This window comes from Scyliorhinus canicula, chromosome 10, assembly GCF_902713615.1.
Source record: "Scyliorhinus canicula chromosome 10, sScyCan1.1, whole genome shotgun sequence".
In the NCBI taxonomy this organism is placed as follows: Eukaryota; Metazoa; Chordata; class Chondrichthyes; order Carcharhiniformes; family Scyliorhinidae; genus Scyliorhinus; species Scyliorhinus canicula.
In genome coordinates this window covers 2,914,004-2,940,956 of record NC_052155.1, presented here as the reverse complement: position 1 = coordinate 2,940,956, position 26,953 = coordinate 2,914,004, and the positions used below count along the sequence as shown (strand labels likewise).

The 26,953-nt window shown below is 52.2% G+C and overlaps 1 protein-coding gene across 5 annotated transcripts in view; it reads left to right on the top strand.

The window, feature by feature from the left end:
• faim2a (Fas apoptotic inhibitory molecule 2a) overlaps window positions 1–18,738 on the top strand; it is a 394,729-nt gene extending 375,991 nt beyond the window's left edge. For 2 of the 5 annotated variants that reach the window (XM_038808517.1, XM_038808515.1), the window contains 2 exons: window positions 15,332–15,385; window positions 18,418–18,738. In XM_038808517.1, the coding sequence (XP_038664445.1) occupies window positions 15,332–15,385; window positions 18,418–18,564 (201 nt within the window). In that variant the 3' untranslated portion in view covers window positions 18,565–18,738. The remainder of the gene's footprint in view (window positions 1–15,331; window positions 15,386–18,417) is intronic. The other 3 variants (XM_038808514.1, XM_038808513.1, XM_038808516.1) reach the window with 2 other exon arrangements.
• The last annotated feature ends 8,215 nt before the right edge of the window (window positions 18,739–26,953 follow it).

The window sequence follows — 26,953 nt, the reverse complement described above, 5'->3', positions numbered from 1 at the left end:
CCCGGCCCTGGGTCATTGTCCGTGTGGAGTTTGCACGTTCTCCCCGTGTTTGTGTGGGTTTCACCCCCACAACCCAAAGATGTGCAGGGTAGGTGGATTGGCCACGCTAAATTGCCCCTTAATTGAAAAAAATAATTGGGTACTCTAAATTTATTTTTAAAAACATTACGTTTTTTCAATAGATATGGATCTAAAATGGACAGACTGAGCAATTGTAACTAAATGTGCAATTCACAAAAACATTTACTGCCTTTAATAATCAGATTAATTGCCCTACAATCTTACAGCACAGAAAGAAGCCATTCAGCCAGCAGGTCTGTGCTAGGTATAAAGGTATCCAGTTTGTCCCACTCCCCCAGCTCTTTCTCCATAGGCCTGTAACCAGGGAGGCGATGGCACAGTGGCAATGTCACTCCACTGGACTGCTAATGCTTTGGGGACCTGGGTTCAATGGTGGACTTTGAATTCAATATAAATATCTGGAATTAATGAACAATTCTCGTTGTCGTAAAAACCCATCTGGTTCACTATCATATACCCCACAGACCGCCCCCCATACCGCCCCGACCATCCACCCACGCTCACCCCAACACTATTCCCCACAGCACCCCACACTGCCCCATTCCTCCCACCCTCCCTGCTCACACTAACACCGCACCACCTCAATATTGAGAGCTATGGGGCTGGATTCTCCCAACATGGGGCTATGATCCCCACGCCGGCGCAAAAACGCTGGTGTTTCACTCCCGAGTTTCCGCTAAAAACGATCATCCAATTCAGTCACCTGCGGGGGCTAGCAGGGATTCACACAGCTCTAGCTAAGGACACGGGACCCCGCACTTCCGGTTTCGAGTCCGCGCAGAAGCATGGCGGCGGCCTCCAGCTGCCGCGCAGAGCGCCATGTCGGACTCGGACTGCGGGGGCAGCTGCAAAATGTAGGCCGCCCCCCCCCCCCCCCCCCCGACCTGCCCGATCTGTCCCCCATCCGCTTATAAGGCCCCCCACCCCCACCGTGTCCAATTTCCCCCCCCCCCCCCCCCACCCCACTAGGGTGGCTGCAGACTGAGTCCGCAGCCGCCACACAAGCTTCCCAAACGGCGATAGAAGGTTAGAACCACGCCATCGGGGACTTGGCCGGTCGGGAGCGGAGGATTGCTGAGCGGGTCTTTGGCAATGGCCCCCCGAGTACTCCGCGAACACGGCAATTCTCAGGTCCCGGAGAATCACCAGGCCCTATTTCGGTATGAAATTGGATTCTCCGCCCCCGTGCCAAAAGCCATTTCGGCGCGGGGCTGCGGAGAATCCAACCCATGATTCTTCCAGGCACTGCATCCTCACCTCTGCCTGTTTTTCCAGTTTTCTTAAATTTGTAGCCACGGTTACTGACCCTGGGAAATCTTTGTGATGTTTAACACCTCCATTAAATCACTTTCTCTTCTCCAAGGAGAACAATCCGAGCTTCCCCAGTCTCTCCATGTAACCAAAGTCCCTCATCCCTGGTGCCACCTCCTAATAAATCCCCTCTACACACTCTCCGAGCCCCTGGCATCCTCCCTAAAGTCTGGGGCTGGAATCGAACACAACACTCAAGCTGAGGTCCCAAAATCAGAATCCATGTGGAGATATTCTCAAAGAAATGAAACATCACCTTTTAAAGCTGTTTCTCTGCTGTTTATCATTCTGGCTGTCAGAGGATCAATTCTCCTAATTGGTTCTTTCAAAACCCTTCATCGAGTCACAGAGTTTCACAGCACAGACAGAGGCCCTTCAGCTATCAAGCCCCTGTCTACACTGATCCCATTTTCCAGCAGTTGGTCCACAGCCTTGTGTGCTCTGGTGTGTCACGTGTGATGTGCCATCAATGAACTCAAGACGAGTAGTGAACGAAACTGAGGCTTTAATAAGCTAAACAGAAAGCCTCCTGGCCTCTGATCCCGAACTGGGGCAGGGCCGGAGGTCCGCCACCTTTATACCGAGCTCGAGGGGAGGCGGAGCCAGCAGGCAGTGGTTTACCGCAATATACGTAATACAGTAACAATACATATAATATACTAACAGTGGTTTACCACAACGTGCTCATCAAAATGCTTCTTAAATTATTGTGAGGGTTCCCACGTCCACCACCCTCTCAGGCAGCGTGTTCCAGATTCCCATTACCCTCTGGGTGAAAGAGCTTTTCCTTACATTCCCTCCAAATCTCCTGACCCTTACCGTAAATCTATGCCCCTGGTCATTGACCCCTCCACTGAGGGGAAAGGCTTTCTGCTATCTATCCTATCTTTACCCCTCTTGATTTTGTGGACCTCAGTGAGGTTTCCCCCCCCCTCCCCGCCTGATTTTGTGGACCAGTCTCTCTTCATAGCTGAAACGCACCAGCCCCGGCAGCATCCTGGTGAATCACCTCTACCCCCTCTCCAATGCAACCACTTTGTTCCTATAGTGTGGTGACCAGAACCGAACACAGTACTCCATCTGGGGCCTAACCTGCTTATTAAACAGTTCTTGACTCTATCGACATCTCCCGCTGCCTGGGGTAAGCGGGCAGCATAATCAAAGACCCCTCCCACCCGGCTTACTCACTCTTCCAACTTCTGTCTGAGCTGCACGCAGAACAATACTTTTCACTGTACCTTGGTACACGTGCCAATGAACCAATCCAATCCAATCATAACCTCCCTGCTTTTGTATTCTATGCCCCGGCTAATAAAGGCAAGTCTCCCATATCGCTTTTTAACCACCTTGTCTACCTGTCCTGCTGCCTTCAGTGATCTATGGATGAACCCCAACATCCCTCTGGTCCTTTGTATTCCCTAGCATCCTCTCATTCATTGTGTATGCCTTTGCCTTGTTAGTCCTCCCAAAATGCATCACCTCACACTTTTCAGGTTTAAATTTAATTTGCCACCGTTGTGCCCGTCTGACCAGCCCGTCTATATCGTCCTGTAATCTAAAATTATCCTCTTCGCTTTTTACTACACCACCAATTTTCATGTCATCTGCAAACTTACTGATCAAAGCCCCCACATTCACGTCTAGATCATTAATGTACAGTAGAAACAGCAAGGGACCCAGCATCGATCCCTGCGGAATACCACTGGACACAGGCTTCCAGTCACAAGGACAACCTTCAACCACCACCCTCTGCCTCCTGCCACTGAGCCAGTTTTCCAAATTGCCCTGGATCCCATGGGCTCTTACCTTCTTCATCAGCCTCCCATGGGGACGCTTTCAAAAACCTCATCGACACACCTCGTCACCTCCACAAAAAATTCAATAAAATTTGTTCGACATGATCTCCCTTTGACAAAACCATGCTGACTGTCCTTGAATCCTTGCCTCTTCAATTGGAGCCATGATGTGGAGATGGCAGCGTTGGACTGGGGTGGGCACAGTAAAAAGTCTTACAACACCAGGTTAAAGTCCAACAGGTTTGTTTCAAATCACTAGCTTTCGGAGCGCTGCTCCTTCCTCAGGTGAATGAGGAAGGAGATTTCTTACTGTCTTCAATTGGAGATTCATTCTGACCCTCAGAATTTTTTCCAATAATTTCTCTGCCACTGATGTTAGTCTCACTGGCATGTGTTGGTCGTACTGGGTGAGTGTGCTTAACACTCACTTTGGCTCTGTTTCTCGTTCTAAGCTCTGGAGTCGCCAGGTGCCGTTAAGACACCGCCACAAGCTTCAAGGTGAAGTTCAAAGCAATAAAACCATACACCAATTAGTAAGTCCAAACAACTAGAGTTTATTATAATACAATTATAATAACTACCCATGCACACGCTAAAGGATTAAACTTACTCCTACCGCTAAACAACTAATACTTATCTCGAAGGAACTGCGAGGTCAGGGAACAAGGCCTCTTGCTCTGCTCTGGCCTGCAGACTTCGGATTGCTATCAATTGCCAAGGGTGTCAGGAGTGCCTATGTCTGGTAGCGGTTCGTCGTCGTTAGGCACTTACTTGTTGGTGGCTGCTGCTCGACGGCTGGAGTAGAAGACAGGAGCCCGGAGACAGGAGACTGAACCATGTGTGGGACCTTTCTTTTATAGGTCCCAGGGGGTCCGCGCCCCTTTGGGCGGACTCCCTTACCTGCTTGGAATCGATTGGGTCTCTTTCCAATCGATATGTTTGAACCCCCCAATCCTAGGGCAGTACCTTGGTTGCTGGGGCGGTTCTTGGGACCTTTTGTCTTGGGCTTCTCTGGCGCCACAGGGTCTGGCCTTCCATAGAATGTATCAATTTGTGCTTAACTTGTGTCCAATGTATCTGGGACTCGCCCGGTATTGCCTCATTAATATGTTAACGGATTTTCTTTCACAGTAGCCCAGGTGGCTACACATGTATTAACCTGTTTTCTCCCTACTTCCCCTCTTGAATAGTGACATGATGTTAGCAGTCCTCCAGTCCTCTGGCACCTCTCCTGTTGCCAGAAGGAATTTGAAAATTAGCATCAGAGCTCCTGCAGTCTCCTCATGTGCCTCAGACAGCAGCCTGGGATACATCTAACCTGGGCCTGGGCATTTATTCACTTTTAAGCCGCCTCCTCCCTCTCTGTTCATTATATCACAGTCCCCCTTCCTGCTTCCTACACCTACATCGTCCTTCTCCAGAGTGAACACATGGTATTTTTGGTATTATAACAACAACAAAATAAACAATGTACATGAAACTAAAAACATAGTGCAAAAGCCGTCTCCCTCCCTTACAGGTCCCACTTTTATTAACCCCTACTCTAATCTAAACTTCTCCTCCCCCCACCCCCCACCCCCACGATGAATTTTCCCCAAAGAAGTCGATGAACGGTTGCCACCTCCGGGTGAACCCTAACACTGACCCTCTTAAGGCGAACTTGATTTTCTCCAAACAGAGAAAGCTAGCCATATCCGATAGCCAGGTCTCCGACTTCGGGGGCTTTGAGTCCCTCCCAGCTAATAGTATCCGTCTCCGGGCTACCAGGGAAGCAAAGGCCAGAATGTCTGCCTCTTTCTCCTCCTGGATTCCTGGGTCTTCCGACACCCCGAAAATCGCCACCTCTGGACTCAGAGCCACCCTTGTTTTTAACACCGTGGACATGACGTCCGCAAACCCCTGCCAAAATCCCCTAAGCTTCGGACATGTCCAGAACATGTGGACATGGTTCGCTGGCCCTCCCGCACATTTTGTACACCTGTCTTCCACCCCAAAGAACCTGCCCATCTGGGCCACTGTCATGTGAGCCCGATGAACGACCTTGAATTGTATCGGGCTAAGCCTGGCACATGTTGCGGACGTGTTGACTCTACTCAACGCGTCCGCCCAGAGACCATCCTCTATCTCACCTCCCAGCTCCTCCTCCCACTTGCGCTTCAGCCCCTTGGTCTGCGTCTCCTCTGACCCCATAAGTTCCTTGTAAATGTCCGAGACGCTCCCTTCTCCTACCCAGCCTCTGGAAACTACCCTGTCCTGAATCCCCCTCAGCGGTAGGAGCGGGAAGGTTGACACCTGTCTACGTAGGAAGTCCCGCACCTGCAGATACTTGAATTAGTTTCCCCTCACCAACCCAAACTTCTCCTCCAGCCCCCTCATACTCGGAAAGCTGCCCTCTATAAACATATCCCCCATCTTCTCAATCCCTGCTCTCCGCCATATCCGGAATCCCCCATCCATACTTCCCAGGGCAAACCGGTGATTATTACAGATTGGGGACCAGACCGATGCTCCCTCTGCTCCCAAATGTCTCCTCCATTTCCCCCAGGGCAGCCATCACCACGGGGCTGGTGGAGTACCATGCCGGCGGGAACGGCAGAGGCACAGTTACCAACGCCTCCAGACTGGTGTCCTTGCATGAAGCCGCCTCCATACGCTCCCATGCTGACCCCTCCCCCACCACCCACTTCCTGATCCTGGCTATATTCGCCGCCCAGTAATAGTTATTAAAATTTGGCAGCGCCAGCCCGCCCTCTCCCCGACTCCGCTCAAGCATTACCTTCCTTACCCCCGGGGTCTTGCCCGCTCAAACAAAGCGGAATATTTTTTTTAATAAATGTTTTTAATTCAGTTTTCATGTTTTATATTGAACAAATTACAAATTGTTAGAGAGTGAAAAAAAAACACGCAAAAATTAACATATATATTTACAGGTGAGCATCTTCGTAGTAATAACTGTGGCCTCCCCCTCTTTGCCGGCATACATATTTTACATTCCCCAACATGTTTATTGGCATTTATTTAGTTTGGTTTTGGGCCTTAGCTAGCCATCAAACCCCCGTAACGAGCCCGTAGCCCGCCCCCTCCCCGCCGGCTACCTTCCCCCGACTATTCTTCCTCTTGTACGTTGGCCACAAACAGGTCCCGGAACAATTGCATGAATGGCTCCCACGTTCTGTTGAAGCCGTCGTCCGACCCTCGGATGGCGAATTTGATTTTCTCCATTTGGAGAGAATCCGAGAGGTCGGACAGCCAGTCTGCAGCTCTGGGCGGTGCTGCTGACCGCCAGCCAAACAGGATTCTACGGCGGGCGATCAGGGAGGCAAAGGCAAGGGCGTCCGCCCTCCTCCCCAGGAATAGATCTGGCTGGTCTGAAACCCCGAAGACCGCCACTATCGGGCATGGCTCCACCCTCACCCCCACCACTTTGGACATAGCCTCGAAGAAGGCTGTCCAGTACTCCACAAGTCTGGGGCAAGACCAGAACATGTGGGCGTGGTTGGCCGGGCCTCTTTGGCACCGCTCACATCTGTCCTCCACCTCCGGGAAGAACCTACTCATACGGTTTCTCGTTAAGTGGGCTCTATGTACCACTTTTAGTTGCGTCAGGCTGAGCCTTGCGCACGTGGAGGTGGAGTTGACCCTATGCAGTGCTTCGCTCCAGAGTCCCCACCCTATCTCCATCCCCAGGTCGTCCTCCCATTTCCTTCTTGTTGCGTCCAGACGGTGTCGTCCCTATCTACCAGTCGGCCATACATGTCACTACAGTTCCCTTTCTCTAGGATACTTGTGTCCAGTAGGTCTTCCAGTAGTGTCTGTCGTGGCGGTTGTGGGTACGTCCTTGTCTCCTTTCGTAGGAAGTTTTTGAGCTGCAGGTACCGTAGCTCGTTCCCCCCAGCTAGCTGAAATTTCTCTGTCAGTTCGTCCAGTGTTGCAATCCTGTCGTCCGTGTATAGGTCCCTGAGTGTCAGTGTCCCCCCGTCCTGTCTCCACCTTTTGAAGGTGGCGTCAGTCAGTGCTGGTTTGAACCTATGGTTGTTGCAGATGGGAGCCTTGTCCGACATTTTGTTCAGGCCAAATTGCTGCCGCAGTTGGTTCCAGGATTGGAGGGTGGCTGTCACCACTGGGCTGCTGGAGTGTTTTTTGGGTGGGGATGGGAGTGCTGCCGTGGCGAGGGCCCGGAGGGAGGTCCCCATGCAGGAGGCCTCCTCCGCACGCACCCACTCGGCTAACAAAGCGGAATATTGACCTGGAATAAAGATGGGAAGACATTGAAACACGAATAGGAATCTCGGGAGGACCGTCATCTTCACCGTCTGCACCCTCCCAGCCAGTGACAACGGAAGCACGTCCCACCTCTGAAAATCGTCCTTCATTTGGTCTACTAGTCTGGCCAGATTTAATTTATGCAGCCAGTCCCATTCCTGCGACACTTAAATGCCTCGGTACCTAAAGCTTCCCCAACTAATCTAAACGACAGCTCCCCCAATCCCCTCTCCTGTCCCCTCGCCTGGACCGCAAACATCTCACTTTTCCCCATATTTAGCTTATACCTTGAAAACCGGCCAAATTTCCTTAGAATCCTCATGATTTCTTCCATCCCCTCCATTGGGTCCGATACAAATAGAAGCAGGTCGTCTGCATAGAGCAAGACTCTGTGCTCCCCCCCCCCCCCCCCCCCCCCCCCCCCCGGACCAGCCCCTTCCAGCCCCTTGAGGCTCTCAGAGCAATTGCCAACGGCTCTATAGCTAGCGCGAACAACAGTGGGGAGTGAGGGCATCCCTGTCTCGTCCCCCGGTGCAGTCTAAAATAGTCCGATGTAGTCCTATTCGTCCGTACGCTTGTCACAGGAGCCGGATATAGCAACCTGACCCAGTCAATAAAGCCCCGCCCAAATCCGAACCATCCCAGTACCTCCCACAGATAATCCCATTCTACCCGATCAAAGCCTTTTCTGCATCCATTGCGATCACTACCTCCACCTCCCTACCTTCCGGGGGCATCATGATCACGTTTAACAATCTCATTACATTGGCCACCAACTGCCTACCCTTAACCCCGTCTGGTCTTCCCCAATAAAGTCCGGAACACAATTCTCAATCCTGGAGGACAACATTTTGGCCAGCAATTTGGCGTCCACATTCAACAGGGATATCGGCCTGTAGGACCCACACAGCTCCGGTCCTTGTCCCGCTTCAGAATCAGTGAAATTGTGGCCTGTGACATCGTCGGGGGCAGCGCCCCTCTATCCCTTGACTCATTGAACATCCTCATCAACACCGGCCCCAATATCCCAGAGAACCTTTGATAAAACTCCACAGGGTACCCATCCGGCCCAGGGGCTTTACCCGACTGCGTGGCCTTCAGACCCTGCACTATCTCTTCCAACCCGATCGGGGGCCCCAGCCCTTCTACCAGCTCCCCGTCCACCTTTGGGAAATTCTGCCCCTCCAAGAAGTGCCTCATCCCCTCCGGCCCCGTAGGGGGTTCCGACCTATACACCCTACTGTAAAATCCCTAAACGCCTTACTCACCCCTGCTGAGTCTCCAACCAGGTTCCCATCTCCATCATTTACTTTCCCTATCTCCCTGGCTGCCTCCCTCTTTCTAAGCTGCTGTGCAAGCATTCTGCTGGCCTTCTCTCCATACTCATAGATCACCCCCTCGCTTTTCTCAGCTGCTGCACCGCCCGCCCTGTGGTTAACAAGCCGAACTCCGCCTCCGCCGTTCCCTTAAAAGCCCTACCTCTGGGATCTCCGTATACCTCCTATCGATCTGTAGTATCTCCTTAACCAGTCGGTCCGTCTCTGCCCTGTCCACCTCCTCCCTGTCGGCCCGTATCGAGATCAGCTCCCCTCTGACCACCACCTTCAGTGCTTCCAACGCCACCGCTGCTGACATTTCCCTCGTGTCGTTGACCTGCAGGTAGTTCTGAATACATTTCCTCAGCCGCTCGCACACCTCTTCGTCAGCTAAATGACCCACATCTAACCTCCAGTGCGGGCGCTGGTTACTGTCTTTACCAACCTGCAGGTCAACCCATTGCGGAGCATAGTCTGAGATTGTGATCGCCGAGTATCCCGTGTCCACCAGCCCTGCCAGTAAAGCCCTGCTCAAAATGAAGAAATCGATCCGAGTGTACACTTTATGCATGTGTGAGTAGAAGGAGAACTCCTTCACCCTCGGTTGCCCAAATCTCCATGGATTCTCCCCCCCCCCCCCCACCCCACCTCATCTGCTCCATGAACCCTTTTAGTTCCTTTGCCATTGCTGGCACCCTGCCTGTTTTCGAGCTTGGTCCAAGCCAGGGTCAATAACTGTGTTGAAGTCCCCTCCCATGACCAACCTGTGTGAGTCCAGGTCCGGTATCTTCCCCAGCATCTTCTTTATAAACTCCACATCATCCCAACTTGGTGCTTCTGCACCAATACCACCTGCACCCCCTCCAGTTTCCCACTGACCATAATGTACCGACCTCCCACATCCGAAACTATTCTACCTGCCTCAAACACCACCCGCTTATTGATCCGGATTGCGACCCCTTTAGTCTTTGAATCCAGTCCCGAGTGAAAGACCTGACTGACCCAGCCTTTCCTCAGTCTAATCTGGTCCGTTACTCTAAGGTGCGTCTCCTGCAACATTACCACGTCCACCTTCAGTCACCTAAGATGTGCGAACACACGCGCGCCCTCTTAACCGGCCCATTTAATCCTCGAACATTCCAGGTGATCAGCCTGGTTGGGGGGCTCATTGCCCCCCCCCTTCAAAATACTCATTTAATATCTCACCTACGTCTTCTGGTTCCATGCACAGCCTACCACGTTGGTCCCTAATGGGCCCTACACTTTTCCTGGTTACCCTCTTGCCCTTGACGTAGTTATGGAACACCACTGGGATTTTTCTTTATTTTGCCTGTCTGTGTTTTGTCATGCCCCCTTTCGAAGTCCTAATTTCTTTTTTAAATACCCTCTGCACTTTCTATACTCCTCTAGGACATCCACTACTCTGAGCCTCCTGAATTTTCCATAACCCTGCCTTTTTTTCAATATCCAATGCTGTATATCTCCACTGCTCTAATGTGCATTTTCCCACAGTTAGCTGTTTCCAGTGCATATTGGTCAGATCCTGTCTTATCCGATTAAAATTGGCCTTTCCCCAATTCAGAATCTTCAGAATTTCCAGTCCACCTTTGGTCCTTTTATGACGTCTTCAATTACTTTTCCACAACTATCTTAAATCTTACTGCATTATCGACCCTATCACCAAAATTCACCCTCTGACACTGCTATAGAATTATAGAATCCTGAAAGTGCAGAAGGCCATTTGGCCCTGATGCACGATCAATTACACAAAGACGAGAGTTGGATGCAATCGAGGCTTTATTACACTGAGATGTGTGGCCTCCTACAGCAGCTGGCAAAATGGCTGCTGTACGGGGAGCACACATATTTATACTCTGCCTACTGGGCGGAGCCAGCAGGCAGGGAACTACCCCCATACCTGTAGTACAGGGCCTTACCATAAAGCACCTACATCGACATCTTCTGATATACAGCAGTAGTGACTACCGCATTCACCCCCTGTTAAAAAAATTGAGTCCGCCGGGGGTGGTGGAGAACTAGATACAGAAAGAGTGTTTTAAAAGTACAGATAATATTACAAATTCAGGCAGTCCGGAGCCTTGATCTGTCGTTGAGAGCGCCGCAGTGCTGGCGGCGACTCCGGCGTCGGTTTGGTCTTCGGTGACTCCGGGAGCGTGTCGAAAGGGGAGGGGAGGGTGGCGCCGGGTCGAAGGTGTGTGGCGCCGGGTCGGGGGGGTGTGTGTGTATGGAACCAGCTGGTGCCAGGTCCCTGAGGGAGAATGTGTCTTGGCGGCTGTCAGGGTACGCTACGTAGGCATAATGCGGGTTGGCTTGAAGTAGCTGTACCCTCTCAACAAACGGGTCCGCCTTGTGGAGTCGAACGTGTCTACGGAGGAGAACGGGTCCTGGAGCTGCCAGTCATGTCGGGAGCAAAACCCCGGAGGTGGACTTCCTAGGGAAGGCAAAGCGACGTTCATGGGGGGTTTCGTTAGTCGCGGTGCACAGGAGCGACCGAATGGAGTGAAGGGCGTCGGGGAGGACCTCCTGCCAGCGGGAGGCTGGGAGATTTCTGGACCGTAGGGCCAGTTGGACGGCCTTCCAGACCGTCCCAGTCTGCCGCTCCACCTGCCCGTTTCCCCGGGGCTTGTAGCTGGTCATCCTGCTCGAGGCAATACCCCTGCTGAGCAGGTACTGACGCAGCTCATCGCTCATGAATGAGGATCCCCTGTCGCTGTGGACGTAGGCGGGGAAGCCGAACAGAGCAAAGTTGGTGTTGAGTGCTTGAGTATTCATCGACCACACTGAGAAAGTACGTGTTTCGGTCGGTGGAGGGGAGGGGCCCTTTGAAGTTCACCAGGCGCGCACGGTCTGGCCGGTAGAAGTGCGGCTTACACTCCGCGCAGACCTGGCAGTCTCTGGTGATTGCTCTGACTTCCTCAATGGAGTAGGGCAGGTTGCGGGCCTTGATGAAATGGTAAAACGTGTGACCCCTGGGTGACAGAGGTTGTTGTGCAGAGTCCGAAGTCGGTCCACCTGTGCGCTGGCACATGTACCTCGGGATAGGGCATCAGGCGGCTACTTGAGCTTACCGGGGCGATACAAAATCTGGTAGTTGCAGGTTAGAGCTCGATCCTCCACCTCAAGATTTTATTGTTTTTGATCTTGCCCCGCTGTGTGTTATTAAACATGAAGGCAACCGACCGTTGGTCAGTGAGGAGAGTGAATCTCCTACTGGCCAGGTAATGCCTCCAATGCCGCACAGCTTCAACGATGGCTTGGGCCTCTTTTTCAACGGAGGAATGCCGAATTTCGGAGGCATGGAGGGTGCGGGAAAAGAATGCCACAGGCCTGCCTGCCTGGTTGAAGGTAGCGGCCAGAGCGACGTCTGATGCATCGCTCTCGACTTGGAATGGTAACGTCTCGCCGACCGCGTGCATCGCGGCCTTGGCGATGTCGGCCTTGATACGGTTGAAGAGCCCAAAACTGAGGAGCCTCGGTCGTCAGGGGAAAAACAGCGGATTGAATGAGCGGGTGGGCCTTGTCCGCGTAGTTTGGGACCCACTGGGTGTAATAAGAAAAGAACCCCAGGCATCGTTCGAGGGCCTTGGAGCAGTGGGGAAGGGGGAGTTCCATGAGGCGGCGCATGTGATCGGGATCGGGCCCCAGAACTCCGTTCTGGATCACATAGCCGAGGAACATGCACTTCTCCTTGTTGTAGGTCAGGTTGAGGAGAGTGGCGGTGTGGAGAAACTTGGCAAGCTTGGCGTTATGGTCCTGCTGATCGCGGATGCAGATGGTGACATTGTCCAGGTACGGGAAAGTGGCCCGCAGCCTGTACCAGTCAACCATTTGGTCCATCTCCCATTGGAAGACCGAGACCCCCGTTGATGATGCCAAAGGGAACCCTAAGAAAGTGGTAAAGGCGGCCGTCTGCTTCGATCGCAGTGTATGGGCGGTCCGCCTTGCAGATGGGGAGCTGGTGGTAGGCAGATTTGAGGTCTGCAGTTGAGAAAACCCGGTACTGTGTAATCTGATTGACCATATCAGATATGCATGGGAGGGGGTACGCGTCGAGCTGCGTGTACCGATTGATGGTCTGGCTGTGGTCAACGACCATCCTGTGTTTCTCCCCAGTTTTGGGCTCTCCAGGGGCTGTTGCTGGCCTCGATGATGCCTTCCCGAAGCAGCCACTGGACTTCGGACCTGATGAAGGTTCTGACTTGGGCACTGTACCGTCTGCTCCTGGTGGCGGTGGGTTTGCAATCCGGGGTTAGGTTTGCAAACAGGGAAGGTGGGTCGACCTTTAGGGTCACGAGGCCGCACACAGTAAGGAGTGGTAAGGGCCCGCCGAATTTCAGTATTAGGCTCTGGAGATTGCACTGGAAGTCCAGGCCAAGTAGCAGGGCAGCGCAGAGGTTGGGAAGGACGTAGAGGCGGAAGCCGCTGAACTCCACGCCTTGGACAGTGAGAGTGGCGATGCAATACCCTCGGATCGCCACGGAGTGGAACCCGGAGGCCAGGGAGATTCTCTGGTTAGCGGGGTGTACTGCGAAAGAGCAGCGCCTTACCGTATCGGGGTGAATGATGCTCTCGGTGCTCCCAGAGTCCAGCAGGCAGGAGATCTCGTGCCCATCGACCTTCACTTTGGTTGAAGCAGTTGCAAGGTTGTGTGGATGAGACTGGTCAATCGTGACCGAGGCAAGACGCGGCTGGTCATCGGCAGTTGCAGGCGACGAGCGGCCAGATGAGGTGCCCGGGAGGCATGGGTTCGGAGTCGGGTAAGATGGCGGCGCCCACTGGCCACACGTGTCGTGGGGAAAACAAGATGGCGGTGCCTGTTGGTCCTGGGGGGAACAAGATGGCGGCGCCCACGGGCCGCACGCGTTGCGAGTCGAAGAAGATGGCGACGCCCACGGGCCGCATGTGGTCCAAGGAGGGGAAGATGGCGGTGCCCACTGGCCGCACGTGGGAGGTGCCGGAACAATAGCAGCGACTCAGCGGGCCTGGCACACCACAGTGAAGTGTCCCTTCTTGCCACAGGCCTTGCAGAGGGCGCTCCGGGCCGGGCAGCACTGTCGGGGGTGTTTGGACTGCCCACAGAAGTAACATTTGGGTCCTCCGGGGTTGGTTGGCTGCCACGCGGCACAGGCGTGGGGTTGGCTGAGGGGGGTCACTGATGGGGTCCACGATAGGGCGGCCGTCTGCGGAGTCCACGATGTACTGGGGGGTTGGGCTGCACGGTCGGGGTCGTAAACCTGGATGTTGCGTGAAGCAACCCTGAGTGAGAGCGCTAGGTTTTTTGTCTCCGCGAGATCGAACGTGGCCCTTTCCAAGAGGTGCTGTCGGATGTAATCGGACCCTATGCCCATAATAAATGCGTCTCTCATGAGCAAATTCGAGTGTTCCGCGGCCGAAACGGCCTGACAGTCACAGTCTCTAACGAGGGGAACCAGGGCACACCAGAAATCTTCCACTGACTCACCAGGGAGTTGACGGCGCCTGGAGAGGAGGTGCCTGGCATAGAGCGTGTTAGTCCGCTGAGCGTAGTTTTCCTTCAGTAGCGCCATGGCCTCTGTGTAGGTCGGCGAGTCCTGGATAAGTGGAAAGATGTTGGAGCTCAGCCGCGTGTAAAGGATCTGGATCTTCTGTGCTTCTGGGATTGGGTCTGGCGCAGATCCGATGTAAGCTTCAAAACAGGCTAGCCAATATTCAAAGTCCTTTTTGGCGTTGTCTGCTTACGGATCCAGCTGCAGGTGATCCGGCTTGATGTGGAGGTTCATCTTCTGAAAACTTAGTGTAATAAATTGATGCACGATCAATTACACAAAGACGCGAGTTGAATGCAATCGAGGCTTTATTACACTAAGATGTGTGGCCTCCTACACCAGCTGGTGAAATGGCTGCTGTATGGGGAGCACGCATATTTATACTCCGCCTACCGGGCGGGGCCAGCAGACAGGGAACTACTCCTGTACCTGTAGTACAGGGCCTAACCATAAAGCACCTACACCGACATCTTCTATATACAATATATACATCAGTGGTGACTACCACAAGCCCATCGAGTCTGCATTGACCCTCTGAAAGAGCACCCCACCCAGGTCCAGTCCCTCGATCCATCCCTGCAACCCCACCTAACCTGCACATCTTTGGACTGTGGGAGGAAACCGGAGCACCCGAGGAAACTCACGCAGACACGGGGAGAACGTGCAGACTCCGCACAGACAGTGACCCAAGCCGGAATCGAACCTGGGACCCTGGTGCCGTGAGGCAGCAGTGCTAACCACTGTACCACGGTGCTTTTTCCCAGTGCAGTTTCGATGGGCTGAAGGGCCTCCATGACTCCATGAACTTAAAAAAGGTCATATGTGAGTATAACTAGTTAGTGCTTGAACAAAACATTTTATGTGGGGATAAGTGAGTTTGGGTAAATGGTCTGAATTGGTTTCACACTGATTGCCTGGTGCTATTCTCAGACCTGGGAAAGGAAGATTATGAATAAGAAGTAGACACATGCAAAGATCAGGACAGCGCTAACTGCTTTCTCTGCTACTTTCATTCCAGCTCCCCTGGTTACAGACAGTTTACGCAGGACTGGGAGCTATTGTCTTCACCATGGTAACTAAAATAAAAACATTTTCAGCCTCCAGAAAACAGGAGAAGCTAAAATGCTGAATGACAGTGTTCTGTGTTGTCTGGTTCCTGAAGTTTGGGTGGATGAAACACTCGGATTACAGTCCCAGTACTGTTACCAAGCATTGGCTTCTTGGTCAGGGCTGAGGGGCAAAGGCAGTGAAAACAGCCCTGTGCTGGAGAGGAGAATATACCAAACTCTGGCAGTGAGGAACTCCATCTCCGTTCTGGCCACACCCAGCTGAAGCCTCTGTCTCATTCTGGTGATATTACCTGAGAGTCATTTTGGTTTTGAATTCAGAGACCTGAACAGTCACAGCACTGAGCCCCAGGGACTTGATCAGAGGTTCAGGGTAGAGACTGGGGAGGCCCAGAAACATGGTTCTGAGGGAGAATATACAGGAGAGTCACCCATGACTCAACGGATAGAGTCAGGACGTCATGTGGTCAAATCCCATACAGAGATTCAAAAACACAAATTGGACAGTCACTGTACTGAGAGAGTGCTGCACTGTCAGAGGGTCAGTGCTGAGGGGGTGCTGCACTGTCAGAGGGTCAGTGCTGAGGGAATGCCGCACTGTCAGAGGGTCAGTACTGAGGGAGTGCTGCACTGTCAGAGGGTCAGTACTGAGGGAGTGCTGCACTGTCAGCGGGTCAGTACTGAGGGAGTGCTGCACTGTCAGAGGGTCAGTACTGAGGGAGTGCCGCACTGTCAGAGGGTCAGTACTGAGGGAGTGCCGCACTGTCAGAGGGTCAGTACTGAGGGAATGCCGCACTGTCAGAGGGTCAGTACTGAGGGAGCTCTGCACTGTCAGAGGGTCAGTACTGAGGGAGCGCTGCACTGTGAGAGGGTCAGTACTGAGAGAGTGCTGCACTGTCAGAGGGTCAGTACTGAGGGAGTGCTGCACTGTCAGAGGGTCAGTACTGAGGGAGTGCCGCACTGTCAGAGGGTCAGTATTGAGGGAGCGCTGCACTGTCAGAGGGTCAGTACTGAGGGAGTGCTGCACTGTCAGAGGGTCAGTATTGAGGGAGCGCTGCACTGTCAAAGGGTCAGTACTGAGGGAGCGCGGCACTGTCAGAGGGTCAGTACTGAGGGAGTGCTGCACTGTCAGAGGGTCAGTACTGAGGGAGCGCAGCACTGTCAGAGGGTCAGTACTGAGGGAGTGCTGCACTGTCAGAGGGTCAGTACTGAGGGAGTGCTGCACTGTCAGAGGGTCAGTACTGAGGGAGTGCTGCACTGTCAGAGGGTCAGTACTGAGGGAGTGCCGCACTGTCAGAGGGTCAGTGTTGAGGGAGTGCCACACTGTCAGAGGGTCAGTACTGAGGGAGTGCTGCACTGTCAGAGGATGAGTACTGAGGGAGTGTTGCACTGTCAGATGGTCAGCACTGAGGGAGCGCCGCACTGTCAGAGGATCAGTACTGAGGAAGTGCTGCATTGTCAGAGGGTCAGTACTGAGGGAGTGCCGCACTGTCAGAGGGTCAGTACTGAGGGAGCGCCGCACTGTCAGAGGGTCAGTACTGAGGGAGTGCCGCACTGTCAGAGGGTCAGTACTGAGGGAGTGCCGCACTGTCAGAGGGTCAGTGTTGAGGGAGTTCCACACTGTCAGAGGGTCAGTGCTGAGGGAGTGCTGCACTGTCAGAGGGTCAGTGCTGAGGGAGTGCTGCACTGTCAGACGGTCAGTACTGAGGGAGTGCCGCAGTGTCAGAGGGTCAGTACTGAGGGAGTGCTGCACTGTCAGAGGGTCAGTGCTGAGGGAGTGCCGCACTGTCAGAGGGTCAGTACTGAGGGAGTGCTGCACTGTCAGAGGGTCAGTGCTGAGGGAGCGCTGCACTGTCAGAGGGTCAGTGTTGAGGGAGTGCCACACTGTCAGAGGGTCAGTACTGAGGGAGTTCATTTACCCTGCATTAGTATTTCCAGGATCCGTTTGCATATCTCAGGATCCTCACTCCTTTTTGTCCACTGCTGTATCAGCTGACCTGTTATACTCGCGTTGGTTAGCTCACTGCCCAATCAGCATGAGGGAACACTTATCGCTAGCAGCTCCCCCCACCACGCCAAGGCACAAGGTGGGAGACTGACTCCACAGCAACAGGACCCGCCTACGAGCGATCAGCGAAGCGAAGGCTAAAACTTCTGCCCCGCTCCCGTCTACAACTCCGGCCAATCCAACACCCCGCATATGGTTTCCACATCCACGTGCAAGACTCCCGAGATTGCACTGAAAACCTCCTCCAAAACCTATCCAGCTTCTGGCAGGACTAAAACATATGAACATGGTTCCCGGGACCCCTTCCACATCGCTCACAGACATCCTCCACCCCCTCGGACAGCCGGCTGATCCTTGATTTTGTGAGGTGCACCCTGTACACAACCTTTAGCTGTATCAGCTCCAACATTGCGCACAAAGTCGAGGGAGCATTCTCCCTCTGCATCTCCTCACATCCCCATCACTCTTCCTTCACCGCCCCCAGCTCTTCCTCTCACTTTGCCTTAACCCCTTCCACAGACATGCCATCCTCCAGAATCCTGCCATAAATCACTGAGACAACCCCCCCCCCCCCCCCCCCCCCCCCCCTTGTCCAAACCCCCCACTGACAGCACCGTCTCCAACGGCGAGAGGTTCAGCACTATCGGGGAGGTTGGGAAAACCTTCCTTGCAAAATCCCACACCTTCATATACCTAAAACCTCCACCCGCCCCAGCTCATACATCTTGCCCAACTCCTCCAAACTCGCAAATCACCCTCCCAGGAACAGATCCTTCATTTCCTTAATCCCCATAGTTCTTCGTATGCTTAGACATGTGAATGTCTGGAGCAGTTACATTTCAAAACCCAGGGAAGCATTTAGGGAACAACTAGACTTAGCAGTGGGGTTGCAGAGTTTTCCTGGGTGAAACACAAAGGGATCCAAGTTCAATAAGGGTTGAGTGACCATGTGTATTGGCATTCATTAACAGGGGCCTGTTCAGCTACAATGTTGATTTTGGTCTTTATCTTACTGTGTTCCTATCACAGTTCCTAGCTTATGATACACAGCTTCTGTTGGGCAACAAGCGCTATTCTCTCAGCCCTGAAGAACATGTGTTTGGAGCCCTCTGTCTCTACACAGACATCATCTACATCTTCATGTTCCTCCTCCAGCTCTTCGGCAGTCGGGATTGAGCAGCTCCAGGCTCCTTTCGAGGATTTTAGATCTTGTTTCCATCTGCATTCTGTATCTTTCTTTTGTTTTATATTTACATTGTCTTTTGAAGCAGCCACAACATCGACCCCTGAAACACTCCCCACACACAACAACCCACCCACACCCAACGTCCCACCCTGAAACCCTCCCCACCCACACCCAACGTCCCACCCTGAAACCCTCCCCACCCACACCCCACCCTGAAACCCTCCCCACTCACCCACACCCAACACCCCACCCTGAAACCCTCCCCACCCCCACCCACCCACACACAACATCCCACCCTGAAACCCTCCCCACCCACACCCCACCCACACCCCACCCTGAAACCCTCCCCACTCCCACTCACCAACACCCCACCCTGAAACCCTCCCCACTCCCACTCACCCACACCCAACACCCCACCCTGAAACCCTCCCCACCCACACCCAACACCCCACCCTGAAACCCTCCCCACCCACACCCAACGTCCCACCCTGAAACCCTCCCCACTCCCACTCACCCAACACCCCACCCTGAAACCCTCCCCACCCACCCACACCCAACACCCCACCCTGAAACCCTCCCCACCCCCACCCACCCACACCCAACACCCCACCCTGAAACCCTCCCCACCCACTCACCCAACGTCCCACCCTGAAACCCTCCCCACCCACACCCAACGTCCCACCCTGAAACCCTCCCCACCCACACCCAACACCCCACCCTGAAACCCTCCCCACTCCCACTCACCCACACCCAACACCCCACCCTGAAACCCTCCCCACCTACACCAACCCACACCCAACGTCCCACCCTGAAACCCTCCCCACCCACCCACACCCAACACCCCACCCTGAAACCCTCCCCACCCACTCACACCCAACATCCCACCCTTGAAACCCTCCTCCTCCCGTCCCCTTTCCCACCCACCCATGAGATTAGAAATCATTCGGGACCTTCTATTTCAATTCTCAGATCTTGGATGTACAAATGCTAAGATTTTACTCTCTAACCTCAAGCTCATGGTACAACTACCTCCACAGGTGCGTTATGGTAGACAGAGACGTCTGTCAATGGAGCTTGCCTGGGTTCGCAACATTTCTGGGGACAGCAGCTAGTCCTGGATTAACCCATGTGGGTACCCACTGATATCCCCTCCCGTGTGGGTACACTGATATCCCCTCCCGTGTGGGTACACTGATATCCCCTCCCGTGTGGGTACACAGTGATATCCCCTCCCGTGTGGGTACACTGATATCCCCTCCCGTGTGGGTACACACTGATATCCCCTCCCGTGTGGGTACACTGATATCCCCTCCCGTGTGGGTACCCACTGATATCCCCTCCCGTGTGGGTACACACTGATATCCCCTCCCGTGTGGGTACACACAGATATCCCCTCCCGTGTGGGTACACACTGATATCCCCGCCCGTGTGGGTACACACTGATACCCCCCTCCTGTGTGGGTACACACAGATATCCCCTCCCGTGTGGGTACACACAGATATCCCCTCCCGTGTGGGTACACACAGATATCCCCTCCCGTGTGGGTACACACTGATATCCCCTCCCGTGTGGGTACACACTGATACCCCCTCCCGTGTGGGTACACACTGATATCCCCTCCCGTGTGGGTACACACTGATATCCCCTCCCGTGTGGGTACACTGATATCCCCTCCCGTGTGGGTACACACTGATATCCCCTCCCGTGTGGGTACACACTGATACCCCCCTCCCGTGTGGGTACACACAGATATCCCCTCCCGTGTGGGTACACACTGATATCCCCTCCCGTGTGGGTACACACTGATATCCCCTCCCGTGTGGGTACACAGTGATATCCCCTCCCGTGTGGGTACCCACTGATATCCCCTCCCGTGTGGGTACCCACTGATATCCCCTCCCGTGTGGGTACACACTGATATCCCCTCCGGTGTGGGTACACTGATAACCCCTCCCGTGTGGGTACACACTGATGTCCCCTCCCGTGTGGGTACACACTGATGTCCCCTCCCGTGTGGGTACACACTGATATCCCCTCCTGTGTGGGTACACACTGATATCCCCTCCCGTGTGGGTACACACTGATATCCCCTCCCGTGTGGGTACACAGTGATATCCCCTCCCGTGTGGGTACACACTGATATCCCCTCCCGTGTGGGTACACTGATAACCCCTCCCGTGTGGGTACACACTGATACCCCCTCCCGTGTGGGTACACACTGATACCCCCTCCCGTGTGGGTACACTGATAACCCCTCCCGTGTGGGTACACACTGATATCCCCTCCCGTGTGGGTACACACAGATATCCCCTCCGGTGTGGGTACACACTGATATCCCCTCCCGTGTGGGTACACACTGATATCCCCTCCGGTGTGGGTACACTGATAACCCCTCCCGTGTGGGTACACACTGATATCCCCTCCCGTGTGGGTACACACTGATGTCCCCTCCCGTGTGGGTACACACTGATATCCCCTCCCGTGTGGGTACACAGATATCCCCTCCTGTGTGGGTACACACTGATATCCCCTCCCGTGTGGGTACACACTGATATCCCCTCCCGTGTGGGTACACAGTGATATCCCCTCCCGTGTGGGTACACAGTGATATCCCCTCCCGTGTGGGTACACTGATATCCCCTCCCGTGTGGGTACACACTGATATCCCCTCCCGTGTGGGTACACACAGATATCCCCTCCCGTGTGGGTACACAGTGATATCCCCTCCCGTGTGGGTACACACAGATATCCCCTCCCGTGTGGGTACACAGTGATATCCCCTCCCGTGTGGGTACACTGATATTCCCTCCCGTGTGGGTACACACAGATATCCCCTCCCGTGTGGGTACACAGTGATATCCCCTCCCGTGTGGGTACACACAGATATCCCCTCCCGTGTGGGTACACAGTGATATCCCCTCCCGTGTGGGTACACACTGATATCCCCTCCCGAGTGGGTACCCACTGATATCCCCTCCCGTGTGGGTACACAGATATCCCCTCCCGTGTGGGTACACACTGATAACCCCTCCCGTGTGGGTACACACTGATAACCCCCCCCCCCCAATTGATGACTGAAGACCATGTTTTGAGTTTCAAGTGTAGAAAGGGTGGGCAGCAGGGACTGCCCAGTCACAACCTTTCTGCCCCAAAGTATCTTCCTGTCACTTTTCGTCATCAGTGACAAAGATGCTAATCCTGCTGTAGGAGGGGCAGGGGTCAGGTCCACAAGTGCCAGGCACCACCTGATATCGCAACCATGGTGGCTTAGGGTGGCATCATACCCACACTTACTCTGGCAGTGATTGTCAAATGATGATCATTTCTGTCTCCCCAGCTACTCTTCTCAAACTCCTCCCAGCGCAGGGAACACACACTGGGCAGCTCTGTTCCAAGTTACTTTTCTTTAATGAATAACAAAAGGTGGATTTCGGTTTCAGCATTTCAAAATGTACCGAGTTAAGTCTCGAAATTTAATAAATTATTTGTATTTTGTGTGATGTAGCACATGTCCACGGCTCAATTGGTGTATTTCCAGCGATGTTTAGTTTTAAATATCAATTTGTAATTTGTGGTGCTAACAGTTTTAATAATCTGCAAAGCAGCTCCAGTATTGGAGCTATTGGACATACAGAATAAGACCGGTGATAAAACATTTTAGTCTCTGACGTTTGGTGCCCTGCCCTCTTACCTCCTGTTTAGCTGCTTTCCCCTCACTATGGTTATAACTGAACTGACAGCGGTGATTTCAGCCATCTCCCCTCCATGGAGCAGAATTGGCAGCAGGAAGCTGCTGGTGTTGTGGTGTTTTGCTGTGTTTCTGTTTAACTCTCACTCTGCCACCTGACTCCACTGTATCACCAGCTGCCAACAGTAAATTAGAACTGGCTGCCACAGTCTGGATTTGACCTGAGTGCTGTTTAATGGCAACCTGGCCGGCCTCTATCGTGGGAGAGTCAGAAGCCTTGGCTCTGAAACAACAGTCTCTCCCCACACACTGCCTGACCTGAGCCAGTCTTTGTCCTCAATCCTAACTTCAGTGAACATTTAGAATAAATTAAAAGCAAACAGGTGAATTGTCCTTCAGGAATGAGGACACTTATCGGAGAATGTATTCATGTGAACTCTGTGATAGTCATCTCTGAACTTGTAATAACTTTGTGCTGTTTGAATTAAATATTGTTACCACCTTTCCAGTTGGTTCAGAAGCTTTTCCCTTTCAGTAAGTACATCTGCAGGACCGTAAAGCAAGAGGCCAATCTGCCCATCATGCCCTTGCTCTCTGAAAGCTCTCTTAGTTAATCCCTCTGAGTCGAGGATGAATTGTTTCCCCACCAACAGTGAGCGAGGAGTCCAATGTGCGATCGACAGATTCTGTCACAGGTGAGACACACAGTGGTTGGAGGAGTGGTGGTGGTGGGGGGGGGGGGGGGGGGGTGAGACACACAGTGGTTGGAGGAGGGGGGTGAGACAGTGGTTGGAGGAGTGGGGGTGGGTGAGATAGACAGTGGTTGGAAGAGTGGGGGGGGGGGGGGTGAGACAGATAGTGGTTGGAGGAGAGGGGGTGATACACACAGTGGTTGGAGGAGTGGGGGTGGGGGGGGTGAGAAACACAGTGGTTGGAGGAGGGGGTGAGACAGTGGTTGGAGGAGTGGGGGTGGGTGAGATAGACAGTGGTTGGAAGAGTGGGGGGGTGAGACAGATAGTGGTTGGAGGAGAGGGGGTGAGACACACAGTGGGGGGGGGGGTGTTGCTGGAATAGTCACGCACCGCTTTCACTGTCAACGTTGGCTGTAGCTTATCTTTGGTGATGAAACCTGACATGTTACGGTCCTTCCCGGATGCTCCCCCCCCACCACCACCTGGGATGGTCTTGGAATTTCTAGTTGTTGGTTGTGATGTTGCACTTTAATCAAAGATATTTTGAGGGTGTCCTTGAAGCATTTCCTCTGCCCTCCTGGGGCTCACTTGCCATGTTGAAGCTTCGAATAGACTCCTGTTTCAGGAGTCTTGTGTCAGACATGCGGACTATGTGGTCCTCCCAGCAGAGCTGATTGAGGATGGGCGGTGCTGGAGATGTTGGCCTGAGCGAGAACACTGATGTTGGTGTGCCTATCCTGCAAAAGGATCTTGTGGAAAAAGTACTGGTGGTAATTCTCCAGAGTTGTGAGGTGACTGCTGCACATAGTCCAAGTCTCTGAGCCATCTTTGAAACCCATCTTTGAAAGAGCTAATCAATTATTCCCACTCAACTTGCGCCTTCCTCATAGCCTTTCAAACGAGGGCTGCAGATTTCTCTCTGTTCTGGGGAGGATGAGGTTCATTCATCACAGCTGGAGCAGTGATAATGGAGCTGTAATCAGTCACTTCCACAAAGCTTGGTGATTGTTCAACATGACTCAATTTCAAACTGCATTGGCCTATGGAGCCAGCGGTTACAGCACAGGCCATTAATCCCACCATGCCCCTCTTCCTTCTTGGTCCTGTTAGCTGAGTTGGTGAGTGTGGTGCTGATAACCCAAAGCTCCCCACATGGGACATTCATTTTGAAATCAATCACAACTAGTTGGGTAGCCCTCTCATCTGTGAATCAGAACCAGAGACTGGAGTCCATAATCCAGGTTGACGTTTCAGTGCAGTGCAGAGGGAGAGCTGCTCTGCTGGAGGTGCCGTCTTTCAGAACAAAACATTAACTGACGTTCCATTTTCCCTAAGATCCTATGGACATAATTTCAAAGATCAGGGCAGGCATACCCAGGGTCCAGGTCAATATTATCCCTCAATCTTAAAAATGTCTGATTATTATCAGATTGCAGTTTGTGGGAAATTGCTTGTGCAAGAATTGGCTTTTATGTTTCCTACACTGCAACAAAAGTACCTGATTGGCTGGAATGAGCTTTGGGACCTCCTGAAGTTGTGAAAACTCAATCGAAGAGCAAGTCCTTTCCTCCGCCCGTTCTGCTTCATCTCACCCAGCACCTTATCCACCTAGTCCCTTCTTCCTGGTTTACTTATCCCAGTTTCCCTTTTAAAGACAGCTGTTATTTGCCTCACACTGGTATCACTATCTGGTAAAGACCTTTCTTCTGAATGTTTAATGAGATGTATTAGTGATTACATTTAATCACTCTTACTGCTGTAATTTTCAATCCTTATGCCGAGTGCCACTAATCTCCTTTCAGTTACACTGTTCTTTCAACCGTTATTCTTTACTTTTTCTATTTTTCCACTTAACTCATTATTTATGTCGGTATTTCAGCTTTCTTATTCAGTGTTGATACGTGTCCATTTTCTCCTTTCTTCCATCTTTAATAAGATTGCAATTGTATCCCATGATTTCTTGATTTTTTTCCCTCTTAAAAGCTCTATGTTCTTTGTCCCTCCTTGTCTGCCTATGGGCAGCACAGTGGTTAGCACTGCTGCCTCACAGCACCAGGGACCCAGGTTCAATTCTGGCCTTGGGCGACTGTGTGGAGTTTGTACTTTCTCCCCGTGTCAGTGTGGGTTTCCTCCGGGTGCTCGGGCGGTTTTCTCCCAGTTTAAAGTTGTGTAGATTAGGTGAATTGGCCATGCTAAACTTGCCCTTAGTGTCCAAAAGGTTAGCTTGGGTTATGGGGATAGGGTGGAAGCGTGAGCTTAAGTAGGGTGCTCTTTCTAATGGCTGGTGCACTCAATGGGCCAAATGGCCTCCTTCTGTACTGTAAATTCTATGATTCCCTGATACATCCCATTGTTCATTTATGTTGGTGATATCCTTACCTTTTCTAACTGGTGCTTCCATTTACAGATTCTTCATTTACTTCTTTCAGCCTCTATAGGCTCTGCTCTGCTGTTTTATGCTTATTCTACCTTGGATCTTCTCCTGCCAGGGTACTTTTCCCATTTTCATAAGATTACGATCTGAGTCTGTATCGGCTCCTTGCTGACCATTCACATTCATAACAGTATTGCTGCTGTACGGTCCAGTTCAAAGCTTCCTGTATCACCAGACATTTCCCACATACATCTTCTTTTGATGCCTTAAGTATGTATTTGATAAGAGCTATTCTTCTACACAAATCTTCCATTTTTTTTAGCCTCACTTATTTCTTTGTCTAAGTCCATATACTCCTGGGCATTAAGTTTATTCAAGATGCGTTAGAATTTTGATTGATAAGGGAGTTGAGGGTTTTGGGGGGGGGGGGGGGGGGGGGGAGGTGAGGGCAGACAGGAAAGTGGAGTTGAGACCATAGACGGATCAGCCATGATCTCACTGAATGACAGAGCAGGCCAGAGGGGCCGAATGGCCTCCTCCTGAGTTATATGTTCCTATCTCTTCCTTCTTCAATAATACTGTTCCAATCTCACAGAACAATCAGATAGCTCTTTCCATTCTCCTATTGGTTTAGTTCTTCATACATTTAATCAATCTCCTTGTCAATATATACCTGAATGATCGTTCACAGCCAAAGATCCTTTAGTTTCACCAGATTCACCCTGACTCACATTTGTCTTCACTCGTATTTGGCAGATTCCTTGTCTAGCATTACTTCTTCTCCCCAATTCTTTTTATTTCTTCCTCAGTATATCATTCTCACTTCATCACTCACGGAGAAATTAATGGGACTGAAGGTTGATAAGTCTGTGGTACCTGATCGTCTACATCCCAGTATTCTGATTGTTGTTTAGTAGTACAGAACTTGAATACTGCCAGCAAACACATTTTGTTGAAGCTTTATTTGCTGACAGAAAGAACATGTATTCACATTGTGACCATTTCAGCTAAATAAAATACATGGCAGCCATTTACTGGTTCATTCCTCAGGGCAATTCCTTGACCAATCAGAATCCAGCTGCCAGGTTGGAAATTTTCAAACAATGCTTGACAGTCAACCGTCAGTTACCATTCACTGGTGCGGTTTCCATGGCAACACCTCTATTAATCAGAGTCCACTTGCCAACCAATCAGCATTCTCTTCCAATACAGTATAAAGTTGTAGTTACCAGACATTGAATTTCTTGCAATTGTCCCGATGAAAACAAAATGCCTCAACAAAATGTACATTGAAGGAAGTAGCTACGAAGAGTGGATACACTCCTGGCATTTTGTAGATGCTGGAATGGTTCTTGCAGATTGGAAGATAGCAAATGTGACTGAATAATTTAAGAAGGGAGGGAAGAGAGAAAACATGGAAGTACAGACCTGTTAACTGTACATCTGCAGGAGGTAAAAATGCAAGAACCTATTATTAACGGATGTGATAAAGGGTCTGGTTTAGCACTGGACTAAATCGCTGGCTTTGAAAGCAGACGAAGGCAGGCCAGCAGCACGGTTCAATTCCCGTACCAGCCTCCCCGAACAGGCGCCGGAATGTGGCGACTAGGGGCTTTTCACAGTA